This window comes from Lonchura striata, chromosome 1, assembly GCF_050655825.1.
Source record: "Lonchura striata isolate lonStrDom1 chromosome 1, ASM5065582v1, whole genome shotgun sequence".
Classification (NCBI taxonomy): domain Eukaryota; kingdom Metazoa; phylum Chordata; class Aves; order Passeriformes; family Estrildidae; genus Lonchura; species Lonchura striata.
In genome coordinates, this window is record NC_140703.1 from 81413083 (window position 1) to 81429297 (window position 16215).

At 44.3% G+C, this 16215-nt stretch overlaps 1 protein-coding gene across 2 annotated transcripts in view; it reads right to left on the reverse strand.

The window, feature by feature from the left end:
* Positions 1 to 15932, reverse strand: part of FGF14 (fibroblast growth factor 14) — a 376534-nt gene extending 360602 nt beyond the window's left edge. Inside the window, exon 1 of one of the 2 annotated variants that reach the window (XM_021530239.3) lies at positions 15249 to 15932. In XM_021530239.3, the coding sequence (XP_021385914.1) occupies positions 15249 to 15456 (208 nt within the window). In that variant the 5' untranslated portion in view covers positions 15457 to 15932. The remainder of the gene's footprint in view (positions 1 to 15248) is intronic. The other variant, XM_021530237.3, reaches the window with a different exon arrangement.
* Positions 15933 to 16215: the final 283 nt, after the last annotated feature.

Consider the following 16215-nt stretch of genomic DNA (forward strand, 5'->3'; position numbering starts at 1 on the left):
TGTCATAATTATTGAGTATTGCAGTTTACAGGGCAGCATTTTACATACTGGCCTTTCCACTGGTACTCTTTCAGAAGCTCTGTATACTCACCACTATATCTAACCTCAAAAGAACGAATATTTGAAAAACTATTCTTCAAAAAGTGCAGCTAAGACCTACCAATGTCACATATTTCTATACTAGACAGATTTTTCTGTGCTGAATTAAAAACAAACAAACAAACAAACAAAACCCAAAAACCAAAACCAAGCAAACAAAAAAAAAAAATTAAAATGGTAGCACTCTGTCATGGGCTTAGGGTACTGTACATACCCCTGAAGGAGAAAATATTAGTGCCATCTACCAGGACAAGGAGACTACCAGGTGACTTGCTTACTAATTTGTATACTGCAATGTAGGCAGTTTGAACCTTCATTCTCTGATATTCCTTTTTTAGAAGTATTTTTCAAAAGGATTAGAACTTCCTGCCAAAACAGCCTTTCATTTAATAAATTTGCTTAGAGGTCCTTCATTGAAGACACATTAAGATTTCTGAAATTTATTTGTGTAACCTCCAGTTTGTTCTGGTTTTCGCTATTGCCTGTACCTAACTGGGCAATGACAAAACCAAGAACTTTAGGATCCTGAGAAAAAGCTCAGTTCCCTCTAGAGGAAAACCCAAGAGAACCATGCCCACGTGGAAAGGAATTGTTGTTCAGTCTCGCTGTTCATTTGCTGCTTGTTCTATTTGTTTTCTCTAGACCTAGATTGGTTTGTTAACTAGATTAGTTAATGCCCTTGAGCACAGACAGGGGAAGGTATTCTTGTTCTGCAAATTAGTCACTGTAAGATAAAATGACAAGAAGATGGAGCAGACTGAAGCTAATGTCATAAGAATTATTCAAGTAATAGCAGATTAAGGATGGAACTATTTACTCTGTACAAGAAAATTTTTGTCTTCCACAGAAACAGGAACCTTTCCTTAGAAAAGCCATGGAGTGGTGAATTTGCGAGAAAGGATTTGAGTATTTAAATCTAGCTAGATTTTAAAATCCCAAAGCAGTGTGCCAGGGCCAAAAAAACCTCTCATTTTTTTATACCTTTTTTTTATTTGTTTGGTTGGTTTTTTTTTTTTTTTTTTTTTTGTGAGAGCAAAGATAATTGACGACCAGAAGAATGGTCCCATGTTCTGGCCATGGAGAGAATGCTTCCTTTTTCCTGCTGTAAAACGCATCTTTGGAAGTCTTTGATGAACTGAATACGACAGTGGAGCACTGCCATGTAAAGCAAATAGCAAGAAACTTCCTAGAAGAAGGATTAAAGATGATGCTTTCAATTAGCATGATAAAAGGGAAAAGCACTATAGATGCAGAGACACCAAAAAACTTAATTTCTCCAGCCTAGAAATAGGACTGAAAATAAAGTACTTTCACTCTTGTAAAGAATCTCAATGCAGTTAGTTTGGCCCAAACTGTCTTAATTGCCAAGCCATATGAAAAGTCCTAGACATGCTACATTAATGTTCTACTAACTGAAGAAACTGATTCCAAGATACCTAATACACTGAGAAGTGTTTATACTGAAAGTCTTTTATTACTCTTCTAAGCCAGTGAAGACTTCACTGGCTTAGAAGACTTGACTTGACTTCTAAATTCAGGGTTTTTAGAAGAGTTGCAGAAATCCCAGCTTTTTCTAACAAGCCAACAGGCTGGATACAGCCCCCCACTGTGTCTTATTTTAATGCAAAACATAATTGTGTCCCATCATAAGAACTTTTCATAACTGCTTTTATTGTAAGCAATGGAAACATAAAAATCTCTGTTAAATGCAACACCCTTCTTAGCCCCAGAAAAGCAGTGATACTTGGGCCTTTCCAGATATTCAACTTGTAAAGGAACAGTTACCTTAAGGGGTTTTCAAGGGATTGATGAAAAAAGAAAAATTTACTGCTTACATTCATTCTTTTCACATTTAGCATTAAATGCAAGAGTAAATATACCCTATGCATCCTCACAGAGAAGAATCAAAGGATTCCAAGTGCCACAAACTGATTTTCCCTAAACTATTTTAAAAAAACTCCACCCAACAAAAGACCAAATGCAAAATGCTTTATGATGTCCAAATTTCATTACTTTAAGAAAAAACACAGAAATATTCTGGACCACATTTCAGACTATAAGCCAAACCCTTTAAACTGACAGACTGTGACCAGATTTAGTCTGACAACATATTTAAAGCTTCAATAATCAGAAAAAAACTATTTCTTTACTCATCTCCTCACAACTATATAAGGGAAGAGAGCAACTAGTGGCCATGTAGGGAGAAATACATATCCTTTAAAGGAAGATCAAGAAGTACATGTAGCAACAATTCAGGTTGATGCCTGTGTAGCTCAGGAAATAGAAAGTGGGTGCGCAGTAAAACAACAGGTTACTGAAATGACTGAAAGTGCTGACAAGTTTTGTTGCACATGCTCACACAAATGAAGGGATGATCCCAAATAAGGCCAGTAAGAAAGAAAGGAAGTACGAGACAGTGAAGCAGAAGAAAAAAGATTTTATTCAGAAATAGAGAAAATCTCCTGTCCTTCAGCTCTTCCTTACCCTATAACTCCTTCTTGTGAAAGAGGGAAAAAACAGGAGATATGTTCCTTTCCCAAGCAAGACTGAGCTTTCCTTCCTGTCTGGTTCATCCTCCTCAGAGACTCATTATGATTCATCCCCTGCAGACTCAGGTCTCTGCTGCTCAGCTGCCAGACTTGCTTGGAAGCAGGTATACTCTGCTCTCCTTCCTCCACCAGCTTTGCACAAGGTTAACCAAGGAAGCCCCTTTCATAGGTACTCCTAACATAGGAATCTCCTTTCTAGGTACTCCTTCCTCAAAGGATGAACCTGAGATTCACCCACTTTAGAGAAGCTTTAATAACCCCTTAGCTGGTCCAGGATGGTTTTATGCTGTTATTAGTCCAGGTACAGTTTCTCTCTGAAGTTGGGGGCACGAGTAAAGCAGAGCAGAGCTTACTTTCACTTTCCTTACTGGGAATGAAAGGCTTTTTCTGATTCTCTTTGTCTGTGTCCATATTGTTAAATTAAAGAAGTGCTAGAGCCCTAGACATCCACACGCTTCCTTAAGATCCAGGAACCACCTCAGCAAGCTCTCTCCAATCTCATCTGCCAGGCAGGGTAGTAACTGTAAGTGGTGTGGACATGAGCCAGCCAGAGGCATTTGGACTTGGATCAATCCCTGGCCCTTTTAATTAAGCAATATAAATTCAGTCTTATGTTCCTGAACAACTAGGAGGAGTTTCAGGTGGGAGAATGATATCAATGCCAAACTGAAGGTGGACAGTTCTTACTCACAATTCTGATTTGCCATCTGTTGATCAGAAGAAGAGACTGGCTTTCCCTTTGAAGTTACTTGAAGATCTCCTGTGTAGGCTTTTTGATGCAGATTTATGGTCATCTTCAAAGATTGAATGGCACCCAGCATTCTTACCTGTTTGACTGTGAACTTAATGAACTATTGGAAGAAAAATGCAAATTCATACTGAACCTGTAGTGCCTTCTTCTATAGTTCGCACTGCCCAGGACATGCTATCCTGCACAAAGATTTACACAGCATAAGATCCATGGAAGTACATATTCTGCATTTTAAAAGTTGTGCTGTAAAACAGTTTGGAGGGGGATAATACATTTACTCTCCCCAGCAGTTGCTGTGGCAACTACACAGGCTGTTTCAGTTTAGCTTGAGGGCCACCCTCATAGCCGACTCCCATGCCATCATCTCTCCTGTGCCATCATCTCTCCTGTGCCATCATCTCCCCTGCAGGGGAGCCAGCAGTGTTAGCCCAGGCAGCTGCAGCACACGCAGGACTCCACAAGCCCATGCAGGTCCAAAGCATCGAGGGCTGCCAGACAGGAGGTTCTCAGGGCATCCACCTGACAGCAGGAAGGCAGGAGGCCCTGGACACATGGCCTAAGGTCATCCTGGAGGCCACTCTTCCAGAGCTGGGCAATGACAGCTGGTAGACTCAGGGGAGTGTGGGAGCACCTTCATTTATAATAGCAAAGTAATGTTTACAAGGATATCTCACCTTTAGCAAGATAGCTATAAATGGAATAAATTGAGTGAAGGTAGACTCTCAAATATAAAACTCTCTCTATGTCCTTGGAAAGAAACACTTCTAGAAATAGATGTTTTCCATGAAAAAGACCTTAAATTTCAGCTCTATTTGCTCTTCAATTGATAAAGAGCTTCAACAACTTCTAAATTCTGCATGCCTGTAGGACTCTATTACTAACCTGTCTAAATTACTAGAGACTCCTTTAATCCCTTCATTACTTACTTTATATTTCTTTTGTCATTCTTGTTTTTCATCTCCCTCTGAGAATAAGTGGGAGAGAGAGCATCCCACACTATTCATGTATCATCCACATAGCCCCTGATAAAAACTCTAGCTATCTAATGTACTAACATCACATTCTGGCTTACTTTTGTTCTAACTTCAGCAAGTTCCACCCCCAAATTCCTAACCTACATATATGACTACAAGGGCTTAGTATTTATCTTCTCCTCATCTTCAGTCTTAAATCTATTAGCAGGTGTTCTTTTTGGCAGCCACCCAAGACCATAGTTACTCCAGACAGCCACTGAAATCCAAGGAAAAGGAGCTCCAGAAAACATAACAAGCTCTTGTTTTGCTGTTACTCCTGATACTTTTTGAAAAAATATTTTAACCCAGACTGCACAATGTACAGCTTACTTCTACTTTCATTATAAGGTTCAAAACTTCAACCTCCACTTTCGTGCAATGGCAGCTGGCCACAACTGGAATAAAATTATTCTCATCCAGCATCTAAGAGAAACTTAATAACCCTACACTTGAAACTACTCTCCTTTATATAGTTAAGTTCAATTTTTTTTCTCATTTTGCTTAAAGATATATTTTTTAATGAGAGCACCATATTTATGTAACTACTTGAGGAACCCCTTAGAGAGTGTTTTTATCAGTGGTGTATGGAAATGGACAAAATCAAAATCCATGATGTTGAAGTGCTAAGAAAGCTGATGTCTTCAAAGACATGCTTTGACAGAAAACTTTCAGTAAGGAGAGAACATCTTACTGTGGCACAAAAATCACTGGATTCATCTCCACTTCAAGTCAGTAATGCTTCAGATACATAATTTCATATAAACTGCAAAGACAAATCAAAATGAGAAAAGACAGTAGAACAGAAAATCACAATTCCTCTGTTCTCACTTCTTTGGTTCAAATTTTTCCTATTTCTTAAATTTCTCCTCAAATTTCTCCACGAGTAAACTTATTTCTTTTACCCAGATATGTATTACATAGGAAACTACAACAGTTTTTTTTCTCCTATATTTTCACTGTTCCAAAAATATTTCTGAAATTTCTCTATGAGTAAATTTATTTATTTTACACAGATATGTATTATATAGGAAACTACAACAGTTTGTTTTTTTCTCCTATATTTTCACTCTTCTACAAATATTATCTGAGTTTAAGGCCCAGTTTGAAAACAAAGTAAGATCACCTTCAAAAAATGTAGTTCTTCCATACATACACTACATAATGACTTATTTGCTCTAAAATAATCTCATACTGCTTTCAGATACCCTGTTCCATAGAAGAAACCATGCCACAAGTTTCAAAGGTAGGAGAACTCATCTGTGCCATGTTTCAAAACTTTGTGCATATAGCCAGAGCTCAACAGTTCAGAACACAGAGTTTAGTGACACATAGTCACTGGCTCTGCTACTAATGTCCCTGGTCAGCAGAAACCCTGGAGCATGTAGCACTGAAGGGGCATGTTACAATCCTCTCATAGAATAATGTCTCTAAACCAGACTATCAAAAGTGAGCTCAAAGGTTAACAAGGTGAATCAAAAGGGAGCAAGATCCAAACCACAGGTTTACTCTGTCTGTACCCTGTGGAGGGTATGGATATATGGAGCATGCCTTGCATCCACACAGGTTTCGCAGTTCTCTGGGATCTCTTCTGCTTGTGCCATGGCCAAAAGCTTCAAGGAGATATATAGCACCTAAGTGAACAGACAAAGCCAGGATCTGGAACCAACTCCCTACCAACACAAGTAAATGCTCAGCAAAAATATTCAAAAAATTTCCCTGGCTGCTGAGGAGTTCTGCTTTAACAGCAAAATCTCACACAAACCATTTTATCCTCAAGCAAGTATTATCCTCAAATGATCCTCAAAATAAATTAAATGGATAACATTTGTTATTAGGTCTTCTAAATCCTCTTGCTGATTTTACTGTCTTTTCCTAATCAATCACAGTTGCTTTATGACCTCTGCATTTCTTTACTTCTACTATTGTTCTGTTATTGTAAATTAGCAGCAAGTGGGAAAACAACAATGCATACAGCTCATGCCCAATAAAAAAAAAAGTCTTGTCCATCAGCCTACCCTTCATCCATCCAAAAATAAGCCTGTGCAGTTGTTCTGCTCATGGTCACTAGCTAATTATTTGAAGTGGTGGAGAGGACTTAAAATATCTGAAAGAAATACAATTAAGGGCTAATTTTCCTCAAAGACCTTATCCAAAGTAAAAAGGTGAGATGCTTCCACAAGGAGAAGGTGAAAAAACTCAAAGACATGTGAGAGGCTATAATAGAGATGACAGAGTTTGGGATGGATCAAGGTCATATTCATAGAGATAATAAATGTCTGAGTAAAGCCAGGAGACTAGCAAATGTTGGTTATGAAACTCTGTGTAACCAGATTTTTTGAAGCAGAAAGTCTCCTTCACACAGAGACAAACACAAACAAAGAAAAAAAGGATTTAAAACAGCAAGTGACTAGGAAGAACTCTCTCAGGGGTGCAAATCTTTACAAATTTTAATCCACCTGTTAGTGCTACTTTAAAATATGGATTTTAGTGAAAGAGTCCAAGCGACAAAATTGCACCTGGGTTTTAGACATTCTAAAGGTAGTTCACATTTGCGATCTTTGGTTCATCTCCTTGTGAGATAATCTGCCTATCACATTTAGGTTCAGTTTCTCAGGAACTATTAGTTGCCTGGGTTTGACTTGCAATTTCCAGGTCAAAGAAAATCAGAACTGTAAAGTGGCTCTTTATGTCATAAGTACTGCAAATTAATAGTGACTATTATTTATTTAATCCTCATTAAGATATTCCTGATAGATTACTAGATTACTCTACAAGATACTACTGTATTAATGATTTACCTGATTTTTTTTAAGCATTTCCCTGAGCTATAATTTTTCCACATCTTTTTTTTTTTTTTTTTTTTTTTTAATGTATTTTCCACTATGTTTTGCACTGGTAGTTCCTCTTCCTCTCATTCATCATCAATAAATGTACCTATTAGAAAAGAGTGATATGTGTAGAAACCACTGAGCAATTGCAGTACTCTATAGTACACTTCTTTAATGAGAAGCATGAACTGGGAACTGTTTAATCTGCACATTTTGTTTGACTGTAGAGGGACATGCTTAGAAATACATTTACTGAAAGAGTAACAAGTCGGGCAAACTTTCCTTCTTTAAATTAGCATTTTAGTCTCAGACTTCATTAAAGGGCAATGAAATTCCTGTATACTTCCTTTGCTAGCATTGGTGAGAAGCAAGAGATTTATATATAAACAGAAGTCTGCTTTTATATGCAAGCCGTCTCTCCTGTTCAAACCATTCAGCAATGCTATGAAATTCTAGTTTTCAGTCACACTAGAGCTTAATTCTTTAAAAACTTCTTTAAGATAGTAATATTTCACTTGTTCCCTCAAGAGAAAGGACATTGTGAAAACATGCCCTTTTCAGGAGATACTTCCTTATCCCTTAGGCCTAGAAAATCCATAGAAATTAACTTCTTTTAGCTGGACAAAACCAGCACATGCAAAGGATGTGTCAGCTGCTACCTTATTTTTGTCCTCCTAAGCCAAAGATATCCTATACCCTCAGCAAAGACAAGTTATACTGTATAGTAACCATGATGATAGAAATGTCCAGGATTTCAGGACAGTTAAGGAAGGAAAAGGCACCATGGAAGAAGTGCTCTTCACCTGAAAAGCCCTCCATTATCAGTAATCACAAATATGGCACAGAAATAGCAATGTTACTCTCTGTTTTTCAACAGAACAACCAAGGAATACCCACAGAAAGTGCAAACCCCCCCACATCCTTTCCACACAGCACGTGGTTATGTAGAGCTCAGTGCCATGCAAAGTTTTTTGATGCCCAAAATAGAAATGCTGTTTGATAACTGAAGTTGCGTAGCTCTTTCAGAAGCTACTACACACAGTGACCTGAATACAAGCTCCAACTTCACAGTCCAGTGACAGCTGAAAACTGAGAGGACAGATGAGGGGAAGGATCAAATCCAAAGATTTGCCCATGTCTTGCATTTTTTCTTACACCACCTAATGCCCAGAGATGGAGACAGGACAAGATCAACAGCTCAGGCACAAATCCTGCACATTCTGTATCCTTACTATGTTCTTATCTTTATAGATGACAAAGCCATATACAAAAAACCATGGATGACACAATAAATTTCACTGAAAAGTGAAGTATATTGTTCTCTCAGCTCACAAAATACAGGCCTTTTGGGAATCTCTATAGAACAATGTTTTCATAGAGGATTACAGTTTATTTGTATCACTGTCCTGAAGCAAAAGACAAAAAATTCCAGTGGAATTAAAATATTTAACCTTAACTTGATTCTACCTTCTGATAGGACCAGGTTCATTTTAGTGCCACAAAAAGATTAAGCGAAGTAATTTCCAAGACAGTGCCTACTGTATGCAAGTGCTAAACTTGTTCAGTGCAATTCCTTATGCTGTTTTCGGTTAAAAGACAAATAAGCAGGTGTCAGAGTGAAAAGAAAAAACACAAATATTAAAATTAGACTATCAATTTCTGCCAGCAACTATGTGCTACTTTGACCCACACAACCATTCAATATTAACTCAGAAACTACTAAAATGTTGATTATAGTCACCCCAGTATGGTACCTAAATTAATCATTGAATTTTACTGCAGAAGGTGCTATTAATCTGGCTTGTGCACTGAATGTTACTACAGATATTATTATTCTGACTTCTCGATGCAGTTTCATCAGCAACTGTTTACTTTCCTTGCTACTATTTAACATGAATGCTTCTAACATATGCTACAAATACACCAAACCTGCATTCCATTTATCCATTAAATACATTTCACTTAATGATTTTTGAGGTTTTGGCCTCAAAAAGTTCTTCTTCAGAGTCAGTATGCTTCTGTTTTGGATAACAGCTTTGCTAATTATTCACACGCTATTTTTCTTTGCTGCAGATTATTTTAAAAAGATTACATCACTTACATTTTTCTTGCTATTTGATCAGTCCATCATAGTGCCAAACACCATCAGTTCCCTTCGGAATTATTATTTTCAGTACTTCTGTATGGATCTATTTAAAGGATCCACTTCAAGAACACAATAAATATATTTTTTTATAGCCAGTCTGAAGATGAATATACTGTTTTAAGCACTTTATTATATGGTGTCCAATGAAAATATTTTCTTCCAGGCTGTGACAATAGAAGCGCACTGTGCAAGAAGGGTGCTCTTCCTGAACTAAACTGGGGTGCTGTCTGACAAAGTTTATTCCCAAGTAAACTGTTCTGCCACTCTATGCACATATAAACTCTTTCTGTACAGTGGCAAGTAGCTCTTGGATATATTAGTTGTACATCAAGCCACATGCTACATCGCCTCAATTTTTTTTCACAACAGAGATTGTAAAGTTTTATGATCGCTCGATGTTTTGTTACTCAGTGAGTTGTTCAGTAAACTAGTAATTTATCTTTGAAGAGCTATCCTTCACTGAAATGTGAAAAACAAACAAAAGGACCAACAGCACACTTGTGCAACATTCAGACATTGCCTGCAACTTCTAACAAGCAGGAAGGGAAGGCATAGGTAAGTATTAGTGTGTCCAAAATCACAAAAGCCATCTAAACCAGAACTAAGTATAGAAACAAATCACTGCTCCCCAAGCAACGAGATCTTCCTTGACTGAGTGAAACATGCTCCAGCAGGATTCACTGTTGAGAGGCATGTTTGGCAAACATCTGTAAATACTCAGTGTAATCTGCACAAAACTGCTTCGTTTATCCATTTGCAACCAAACTCAGAGGATTTTATCCTAAATGTTGACTGTTCCTGTGAAAATCTCAGTAGTGACCCCACCAGCTGCAAAATGCACCCTCAGAGCCAGTGTAAGGGCCCAATTCCCATTTCTTTAGATTTATGAAGTCCTCTTGAAAAACTGGTTTCCAATTTCAAGCAATTGCCTCATCTCCAGATTATATTTTTACAGGCATTTATTGGACAGAAAATCTTTACAAAGGGACAAATTTTGAATGCCTATATCACTCATTTTTTAGATTTGAAGTCAATAGGAATTTTAGCTAAAATTAATATACTTAATATAATCCAACAAGATTAAGTAGAATAAACATCAAGCTCAAATGAAAAATGCATACACGTAAATATTTAAACCAATGATATCTGTAAATACATTTTTTTGTATTTTCCTTAAGCCTAAGTCATCCTTTTTATATTTGAATTCATTTATAAATGGCCTGTCATTAGCAGACATTGAACATTTTATTACAGTAGGGAGACACATGAGCAGGCATAAATTTCACCCCTTAATGAGTAGAGTATGCAATTTAATTTGATCAAGAATAATTAAATTTGTATAAATTCAGGAAATGTATTCCAGAGAGGACAAAACTTCAATAGGTGCAATACATGTAAATAGGCAGTTTTACATTGAGCAAGAGAAACAGACCATGCCTCAATTCCCACTACAGGAATTACGGTATTTAAGCAGTCAAAGCTGCTTTTCGGACCTACATGAAAGAAACTTCAAGGACCTGATCCCACAACTCTTACTGTCTTTGTCTTTTGGTAGGATGTTTGCTTTCTGTGAGTAAAGAAAGAGGTGGGGAGGCCAAATTTTTTCAGATTTCACATAAAGACACATACCTACTATGTATTTTATGGGCAGGACACAAGCTGCCATTTCAAACAGATCCTCACATGGCTGTGCTTAGAAACTTTTTCAAAATTATTAGCAACCAGGAAATACCAGACAAGCAATTTTATGGAGTAGGAAATTAACATGGAACTATGCAAAGATTCCAGTTCAGCTGCAACCTGGATTTCAGACTTACTGCTTTTAAAACAGGTTTTGTATTTGAGATTGATGTGCGATTGATACTAATTTTCTAAATTAAATCCTCCATCAGTAATGTATTTATAGTAATGTCAATTGCCATCTACTCTCCTGTCAACATCCCTGACTGTGCTGGAGATGCTTCTCCTTGGAAGTGAATGGAGAGGAAACCTGATCCATCCTCTGTCTGTTGGGTTGCCACCAGGAGTGAAATGTGATAGCAATTCCCGCCATGGGGGCATCTAGTACTCCAGCCAACACAGCTCCCGTGGGCACCCAAACAGTTGTCATTAGGTAAAAAAAATCTATTCACTTGCTGGACTTGCTTCAAAAAGCAACCAGAGATAATCTCCTTTCCCACTTCTCCTCAGGCCCCAAATTCTCCCCATGACTTTGCCATTCCCTAGCTGAAAATACCCAGTTTGGAGGCTGGGGATGGTGGTGGGAAAGCCAGGAGGACAGTATCTTATTAGAACAAGCCTTAGTTTGGAACTTACGGTTTGGAGCAGTTTTTAACTATTTGTGAGAAAAAGTCCCTTTGGTCTTGCACTTTTTAAAGTCCTCTCTGTGTGTATGACAAGCAGGAAGGGCAGAGTTAGACACAAATAATTGCAAAGGCAGGTGAGGCCCAGGGAACCTGACACAAGGCAATCATTTTCATGAGAGACAGGACACTGCAGATATGAGGGGCTTCATTGATTGTAGCACCATTAAACAGAGGAACATTTAAAAATATTCAGTAGCTGAAAACACAGCCACACCTATTGATTCACAAAGTTTTTCTCTTCATGAAGAAATGTGAAGAGGTAAATAATTGCAGCAAACGCAGCTCCTCTATCGAGGAGATCAAATCTGAAACCAAGGGGTTTCAGCCAATCATAAAACCAAAGCCTCCTGATGCAACCCTGCCAGAGATTACACACAGCCCTTCGGACTCCCCATCCCTCCCTGCCGCACTTGCCCCCCGTCTCTGGAGCTCCAACCAGTGCCGGTTACCGGTGCCGGTGGGGCGAGGCCCCCGGGGACGGCAGGGGAGCCCGGGAGGGGGTCTGCACATGGAGGGGGGGCTGCAGCTAGCGGTGGGGAGGAAAGGCAAAGCAGAGAACATTTGGAAAGAAGCCACCCAGTCCCGTTTCTGAAAATAGACCAGCTCTCGGAAGGGACCAAAAAAAAAAAAAGAAAAAAAGTACAGCAGGCCGAAAATAGCTAAATAAACTGCAATTAAAGTCAGCGTTAGTTGCCTAACCTGCTGGATTTTCTGCACGGTTGGATCAGCGGCAGATGCTCGCTCATTTGATGACTTTTGAGACTGAAAAACCCAGCGGCTCCCGAAAAGTTTAGCGGACAAAGGGGCCGGGGGCGGTAGCGGCGCCCCGTGCCGCAGAGGGATGGGGGTCTGCCGCAGAGGGGGAGCCCCACGGCCCGGGGGCACCCGGCGAGGATGGGCATCGCAGCACCGGCTCCCTGCGCTCCCGCGGGCGACCCCAGCCTGAGTGGAGATGATCTGCCGTCAGAGCAACAGCGCCCGTGACCGAGCTACCAGCTAATCCGGCCAAGCGGATTATTAGCCTCCTCAGACAGCCGCAGTCCGGCGCTCCCGGAGCGGAGCGCCAGGACGGGCCGTGCGGGTCGCCCGGGCTCGGCGTCCCGGCTGCTCTGACGGGATCAAGTCGGAACAGAGCAGCGCAGCGCAGCGCAGACTTGGGGCGAGCAGCGAGACCGCGGACCTGGCCAGAGCGGTAGCACCCGCCAGGGCCCCACTCCGCGCACCTAGCCCGCTCCCACCCCCGCCCACCTCGCCCACCTCGCTGGCTTAGACGTGCTCCCCCCACTCCTTCAGAGAAGGGGGTCAGCCCCCCTCGGGCCAGCGCAGGGGGTGGCAGGGGTGGTGCGGGGGGTGGTGCCGCTCCTGCCAGCCAAATCCACTCGTCCCATGCAGAGGGAGTAGGTAAGTGCGGCAAAGTCCCCGGGGAGGTGGAAAGCTGTGCCGCGGTTGCCTGGCGCTCCGGGAGACACAACTCGGCTTCAGGGACCGATGTCTTGACAGCCTGCCCTCCGCAAGGAAAGGACACGAATCTTTAGGGGTGGACCGGGGTGTGTGTGTGCAGGGGCATACATCTCGCCCCCCGGTATGCAAACTGAAAGGCCTAGAAACCACCAGCCCTCTTCCTCCCGCTGCCAGCCCCTTCCAAATCCCCTCCTCAGGAGCATCGCCTCTTGCCCAGGGCACCACGGCGCTGGAGCCGGCCACCTCCAGGGGCTGGGGAGCGACGGCAGCGGGCAGGGCAGGCAGGGCCACGCCGCCGCTCTGCTCTCTCCCCGTGGTCTCCTCGCTCTCTCACCCACGGCCCCTGCGTGGGTGGCCCGGGCGGGCGGAGAGGGGCATTCCCAGAGGCTGCGAGAAGGTGGTCGGCCGTCCTGACTCTGTCTGGCCCATCCCGCCCGGGGGGGCACACGGCTGGGAAGTGGCCCCCGGCTGGCTGCAGTACTAAGGGACGAGTGAAGCGAAGGGCACTTTGCGGAAGGCTGAGCGCAGCCTCCGGCGGGGCATTTCAGCCTCTTTGGTATGCTAAGTGGCTGTTTTTCACTGCTGCGGCAGCGGCGGGGGGGAAAGGGGCGAGACGAGCTGGCAAACGGAAGCCGGGGGCGGGGAAGGGTAAATCCGCCGAGGTGCCCACCTCGACTCTGCATCGGACCTGGGCTGAGCAAAGCAGCCGGCAGCCTCGATGCCTTTAAGGAGAGGGGTGCGGGCTGCCAGGGCTGCTGCTTGTTGATGTTGGGGTGTCAGGCAACGAGAGCCTATGATCTACTACACTGCAGTGCCAGCGTCAGGAGCCTCCTGCTCGGGAGCTGCCACTGCAGGGCAGCCGGCACACACACGCCAGCGCGCACACACGGCATCCCTCCCCTCGCAGCCCGGGCTCCGGCGGCTCTCGCCTCCCCAGGCACGCAAGTGCTTGCAGACAACCTGCCGGCCGGGCTGAGCGAGCAAAGCGGCGTGGGGGACCAGAGGCCGGCGGGAAGGGCCGGTATTTCCCTACAAAAGCTCCCGGCTCCCACGCCCGCCGAGCATCCCTTCTCGCCCACCTTGCTGGCCAAGCCGGGGGCTTGGCCGCACGGATGCCCCGAGCAAGAGGGATGCAACAGCAGCAGCGTGACCCCCAGGGACCAGGCGGCCCAGAGCACCTGCATTTGCATTTCTTATGTAATGTACTGCAAGTTTCCCCCTCGGAGCCGGGCTGAACCGAAGCGCATGATCCCGGCTGCCAGGCAGACATAGAGACGGACGCAGAGACACCGGTGTGTGGCACAGAGGGGTCATCCCGGCAGCGAGAGGCGGAGGAGCGGCACAGCCAACCCGGCGGTGCTGCTGCTGCCACTCGGTATAGCTGGCCGAGTTGCCGTCTGGGCACAAGCCCCAAGAAAGTGTCCATCCCCTTTCCTCACCACCTTCCACCCTCCTGGCCTTGAGTGCCGAGGGTGTGTGATAACGGGGAGCCCCTAGGCCGCGGGAGGGGGTGTCTGGCTTGACTTTAGAAAGCCGAGCGAGGCGGTGGGTGGGTGTGTGTGCGTGTGGGGTGACATACTGCAAGCTATTCAGAAAGTGCTGTGCAGGACCCGAGCCCCGGCACACTCATCCACCGCAAGCAGGGCCGGCTAACACCAGCACAGGAGAGCCAGTCTCCTCTTCCCAAAACTGCCTGGGGGGCTCCCGCAGTCGGGAGTGGGGGGCTACACCGCCTTCCCCACAAGAAGGGTACTGATGTAAAAGTTTCCTCCTTGGAAATAGCACATAGGAACTAGGAGATGCCGGCTGGGCGAGGGTCGCCTTTGATTTTATTTTTTTACCCCTTTTCGGTGGTGACAGGGGCTGAAGCTAATACAAACCGCTCCTTGCTTATTCATACACGTATGCACATGCATGTCCGTGCTGGCCTCGATATATCCCCCCTTCTCCCCTCAGCAGGATTGCAGATCTACCTCGGCGAGCAACAGACAGGGTAGCATTAAAGAAAAACAACGCATTGCAATGGATTGCTTACCAGTTGGGTTCTTGTTTTTCTTAAGACTCTTGCCACAAAGACACTGCAGCATATGCGATCCTTTGCTGAAAATGTTCCAAAGAAACCACATTGATTTGGGCGAAAAGCAATCCAGCAGCTTATACACCCTGAGAAAGAAGAGATCCTTGTGGTTGCATAATAATAAATTGAGATCAGTTCTCCTGAAGAGGGGCACCAGTTTTATCATAGAAAAAGCGATTATATTCCGATCTTCTCCCAGTTTTTTTTCCTCACGTGGTATATTTCTTTGAGACTTTTCAACGGATGCTTTTTTTTCAGCCAGGCTGAACGGTTGTTCCCCCTAGACCAACAGTGGATTATAACCAAAAGCGTGCAGAGCAAATATAAGGAATCCCTTTTTTCAGCGTGAAGCCAAACGAAAAGTAAGGTAGTGAAATCCCAGCCGAGGCCAAAACCTCATCGGAGATACCGGCAAAACGCGGAAGAAGGATCCCCAGAGAGAAAACCATAGCCTGGTACTTGACTGCTAGGAGGATGGGTGGATCTGCAGAACAAAAGCCACGGCAGGATCCATCCTACTGAACGACTGCCATTGTGCAGCCCCGCGGCGGGAGAGCGCACCGCCAGCACCCGGCGAAGCCCGGCTGAGGCGCAGAGACCGCTGCCGGCCGCGGGCGCGGACCCCGCCCGCAGCCCCCGCCGCTGCCCCGCAGCCCCCGCCGCCGCCCCGCGACGCCGCCCGCCCTCGCCCGCGCGGGCCGCTCGCCTCCGGCCCCGGTGCCGCTGCGCCCGCTCCGCCGCGCAGGAGGCAGCACCCCCGCCCCGCGCCGCCCGCCGCAGCCTCGGCGCCCAGTCGCCGGCGGGCGCCGGGGGAGGAGGAGCCGCCGAGCCCCGCCGGCCCCGATCGCCGTCACGTAGCCACGTGCGGCCCGGCCCGGCCCGGCGCCGCCCGCGGGCAGCACGGGTGGGCTGCCCCGGGGCTGGC